General features: G+C 61.0%; 1 protein-coding gene across 1 annotated transcript; it reads right to left on the reverse strand.

Moving 5' to 3' along the window:
- Window positions 1-279: 279 nt before the first annotated feature.
- On the reverse strand, window positions 280-4,305 carry FZD1 (frizzled class receptor 1). Its single transcript, XM_064444643.1, has one exon. It carries the CDS (start codon window positions 4,049-4,051, stop codon window positions 2,264-2,266), a length of 1,788 nt encoding a protein of 595 aa, XP_064300713.1. The 5' UTR covers window positions 4,052-4,305; the 3' UTR covers window positions 280-2,263.
- Window positions 4,306-5,098: the final 793 nt, after the last annotated feature.

Genomic DNA, 5,098 nt, shown 5'->3' on the forward strand with positions numbered 1-5,098 from the left:
TCTTCTCCTGCCATATAGCAGATCTCTTCTTGGATTTCACACCACCGACCATACCCTGTCAGAGATCTTGAACAGTTTACATTACTTCTTTTGAAGGATTAATCTAGACCGGCCCAGAGATAAAAACCAAAATGCACAATGAATTCCTACACTGAATTCCAGCTTGTTACTGTGAACTCAACATAAGAAAAGAAAAAAGGGATCCCACACATCTTGTAGTATATACACTGCTTTCACACAGTATTTGAGTTAGTCAGAGGAATACGTAAAGGGACAAGATAGTTTTGTACAAAACCTCAATTTATTTCAGAGAAATTAAAAATATGGTATTTAATATATATAAATTTCTATTCCTCTATAAATATAGATGATCTTGTGATAATGAACAGAAATAAATGCATACCAAATTCAAATAATTTTGCATTTCAGGGTATGGTAGCCATAGATAATGTTTATGAACCTAAATACAGGCATTTGTTATATAAAAAAAAGTTTAAAACAATACAATCAGGAGAGAAGCATTCTGCTGTTTTTCATACAGAGGACTAAATATTCAAATGCATCTGTCGAAAGTTACAATTTCGTTTTTAACCTTTTTTTTTTTTTGTATTAAGAAGCAGAATCCCACACACCCAGGAGCATACAAGGTAGTAGATACGCTGCACACATGGTATCTTATCTTTGCAGTATGCAATGTTATTACTGTACCTCACAAAAAAAAAAAAAGGGGGGGGGGGGAAAGACAGCAGAGGCTCTTTAAGGTCTCACATCCCACCGGAGTGCTTAAACGTTCTGATTTTCTCTTTTCCCTTCCTTTGTTTTGACTACTGGTAAAAATCATCACACCATCATAATGTGTAATGAATTACATGTGAATGAATTAAAATTCAGGGGGATGGCATTGGCTCCAGTGTTTCCCAAATGAAGAGCCATCTTACAGATATAATTAAGAAAAACCCTGAAAGCTGCGTTTTATTCCGATGCTCTTTTCACGGAGTCCGTATTTCCTGATCTTGCAAACCCCAGCCAGGAGCAGCCCGGTGGGGAGGGTGCCGGGGCAGGCGGCGGTGGGAGCACCCGCAGGGTGTCCAAAAGTGGGATTAAAAAACTCAAAACGAGGGCTAGGTTTGGTGTATCAATGTCCCCACCCACCTCCTAAGCCATCAGACATGCTACAGGTGCAGACGGTGTTAAACCTCAACTCCTACAACAAAACAGGCCAACTCCTCTTAACTATGTGGTGCATTTAAATAAATTTTTATAAAATTGGAAGAGGGCAGCCGGCAGCCAACCCCCCCGCCCCAGCCCCGGGCTCTGCGGAGAGGCTCTCCCTGCAGAGAGAGGCCGGGCACACCGCCGGGCAGGGCTGGGTCTGGTTTCTACCCACCCCCATCCCCATCCCAAAAAGGGTCTGGCGGGTCCAGCCCGGCTCAGCGGGGGCCAGCCGAGGCGAGGTGAAGCGCCGTCCCTGCCCCACTGCTGGGCGGCTGTCTGTCCTCCCCTGCACGGGGGTCCGTCCTCGCCCCCACCCCCAACCCCAGCAGGCCGGGGCCGAGGCGGGAAGCGGCACTTCCCCCCCCCCCCCACGCCCCACCGCCACCTACCCCCGGCGGACCGGGCCGGGGCCGGGGCCGCCCCCACCGCCACCTACCCCCGGCGGACCGGGCCGGGGCCGGGGCCGGGGCCGGCTCAGGAGGCGCCCCCGGCGGTGGCAGCAGCCGCCTCCCTCCGGGCCCTGCTGCTCATGCAACCGAAACTCCAATCAAAGCCATTACAAAACCTGTGTGGGGGAGAAGAAAGGGGTTTGTTTTGGTTCCTCTTACCGGCAGTTTTTCCCATCCTGCCCTACGAAATAAAAATCCAACGCCTTTTTTTTTTTTTTTTAAATTAAAAAAAAGGAGGGGCAAGGAAGCAAAATCCGCAAACGGGTTAAAAGTGTCCTAAATAATTAAAAAAGTGAGATTTTTGTCATTTAAATACAAATATACTTACAAAATCTTACAGAGGCTATTTACATCCCTCTCCCCCAACCTGACAGCGCGTACAGTTCCCACAGGAGAGAGCCCGAGCGGAGCGGGGAGGGCACAGCCCGGCGGTCCCAGGCGCGGGGGTCCCCACCTGGCTCGTCCTCTGCTCCCCGCCGCCTGCGGAAGACACTTGCCGTCCCCAAAGTTTGCCCAGGCTGGATAAGGAGCTGCTTCCCAAGGCAGAGCCCCGGTCCTCCGGCTGCCTGCCACCCCCCCTGGCCCCGTGGGCGGGGGTCTCAGACGGTGGTCTCGCCCTGCTTGCTGTTGGTGAGCCTGGTGTAAAACTTCCTCCAGGAGTTCAGCGTTTTCCCAGACCAGATCCAGAAGCCCGAGGTGATGCCCACGATTAATGTCATGAGATACTTGATCATGAAGACGGTGAAGTCGGGGCTCATGGGCGGGTGGTGGCTGCTGTGGTTGTTGGGGCAGGGGATGGCGTAGCTCTTACAGCTCTGCGTGACCCAGCTCCTCTCCCACTGTTCCCTAAAAGCTTGCTCATAAAAATAGCAGGCAATGACGATGGTGGCCGGCACCGTGTAGAGGACACTGAAGATGCCTATCCTCACCATGAGCTTCTCCAGCTTTTCTGTCTTGGTACCGTCATGCTTCATGATGGTCCGGATCCTGAAGAGGGACACGAAGCCGGCCAGCAGGAAGGAGGTGCCGATGAACAGGTAGACAAACAAGGGGGCCAGCACGAAGCCCCGCAGGGCGTCCACATTGTTGATGCCCACAAAGCAGACGCCGCTGAGGACGTCCCCGTCCACCTGCCCCAGGGCCAGGATGGTGATGGTCTTGATGGCCGGCACAGCCCAGGCAGCCAGGTGGAAGTACTGGGAGTTGGCCTCGATGGCCTCGTGGCCCCACTTCATGCCGGCGGCCAGGAACCAGGTGAGGGAGAGGATGACCCACCAGATGGAGCTGGCCATGCCGAAGAAGTAGAGCATCATGAAGAGGATGGTGCAGCCCTCCCGCTTCGTGCCCTGCGCCACGGTGCGGGAGCCGTCCTCGGCGAAGCGCTCGTTGCAGACCACCCGCTCCTCCAGGAGGAAGCCGGCGATGTAGGCCACGGCCACCGCCGTGTAGCAGCCTGAGAGGAAGATGATGGGCCGCTCGGGGTAGCTGAACCGCTTCATGTCCACCAGGTAGGTGAGGACGGTGAAGAGGGTGGAGGCGCAGCAGAGCACCGACCAGATGCCGATCCAGGTGCGGGAGAAGCGCAGCTCCTCGGGCCCGAAGTACATGAGCCCGTAGAGGCGGCCGGGCTCGCAGGGCGCCCCGCAGTCCTTCTCCCCCAGGAAGCGGTAGTTCAGGTAGGAAGGCACCTTCAGCGCCCGCGGGCAGGAGAAGCGCCCGCGGGCCTCGCCGGGCCCCGAGCCCCCGGGGCCGCCGCCGGTGCCTCCGCGGTGGGGGTTGCTGGTCCAGCTCTCGGGGCGCAGGGCGGGCGTGGGGGTGCCCCGCTCGGAGGCGTTTTGCCCCACGCAGAGCTCGCCGGCCCCGTGCACCGGGAACTTCTCGCAGCGCAGCGTGTCGGGCCACTGGAAGCCGAACTTGTTCATGAGGGCCTCGCAGCCCTGGCGGGCCCGCTCGCAGAGGGAGCGGCAGGGCGGCAGGGCCTGCTCCAGCACGGTGCACACCGGGGCGTACATGGAGCAGAGGAAGAACTTGAGCTCGGCCGAGCACTGCACCTTCACCAGCGGGTAGAACTGGTGCACCTCCAGCCCCGCGTCCTCCTGGTTGGTGTGGCCCAGCAGGTTGGGCATGATGGTCTGGTTGTAGGCGATGTCGGTGCAGAGCGGGATGGAGATGGGCTGGCAGTAGCCGTGGTCCGGGATGGAGATGCCCCGCTCGCCGTTGTACTGCGGCGCCGGCGGCTGGCCCCCGGCCGGCGGCAGCGCCGCCGCCCACAGCAGCAGCACCACCAGCACCGGCGGCGGTAGCCGCGGGCACCGACCGCCGCCCGCCCGCCGCCCGCCGCCAACTTCGCCGCCGCCGCTCGCCGCCGGCCCGCGCCGCTCGGCCATGCTCAGTCGGTGCCGCCTGCCCAACCGGGCTCCCGCCGCCCCGCCGCCGCCGCCGCCGCTGCTCCTCCCGGCCCGAACTTGCGACTCATGAAGGGAGCGGCGGGCAGGGACGGGGCAGCCCCGGCCGCCACTCGCGCGGCCGCGGCGCGCAGCTCTGCCCGCACCGGCGGCAGCGCCCGCCGCGCCTCCGACTACCGCCGCCGCCGCCGCCGCCGCCGCCGCCGCCTGACCATTTGTGCCGGCCCCTCGAGCCCGCGCCCCTCGCCGCGCCGCGCCGCGCTCCCTCCGACCGGTTTCCAGGCGCCCCGCCGTCTGCCTTTCACCGGGAGGGAGGAGCCTTGAAACCGACGCCGAACTTTCCTGCGTAAGGGACCGTCTCCCAACGCCTCACCCGGGGGCGGGCGCAGGCGGCGCGGGGGAAGGGGGGGCGCCGCTGGGAGGGGGGGGGTGCGGGGGCGGTCTCCTGCGGGGCCGGGGAGCGGGGGGCAGGTTGGGGGAGCGGGGGGCCGTGCCGTTTGGGTCGGCAGCGCGGAGGCGCCGGGGGAGGCCGGGCCCGCCGGGGCGGCTCGGCTGGACGGCGGCGGCCGCACCGCGGAGCCGCCGGGGTGGCGGTGGCGGCGGGTGTTTTTGGATTCCCCGGTGATGACGATAGTTAAGGGCATTGAAGTGCGCACCTCGGCGGGGTCCGGGGCCCTTCGACCCGGCGTCTCCCCCGGCGAAAAGGCTCCATTCACAGCCCGCCGAGGGCCGGGGAGCGGCGGGGTGTGGGTGTCGAGATTTGCCAAATAGCAAAGGGCAGAGTCGGCGGGGGGACACACAGTGCTGCCGTCCGGGGTCTGCTGCTGCAGGGAGCAGTGAACGATCAGGGAGCATCTTTGCAGGACCGAAATCCAGAAGGCTGGGTTATCGTGATAACTTGGGGCGCGGGGGGGAGCGGCGGCAGCGTGCAGGCAGCGATCGCGGTGCTCGCGTCTCCCACACGCAGCCGGTGATGTGCGAGTGGCCAGAATTCCCCTCCCTCCGGAGACACTTCAGGTATCTCGCTAC

The sequence above is a fragment of the Phalacrocorax carbo genome, chromosome 2 (genome assembly GCF_963921805.1).
Source record: "Phalacrocorax carbo chromosome 2, bPhaCar2.1, whole genome shotgun sequence".
Classification (NCBI taxonomy): domain Eukaryota; kingdom Metazoa; phylum Chordata; class Aves; order Suliformes; family Phalacrocoracidae; genus Phalacrocorax; species Phalacrocorax carbo.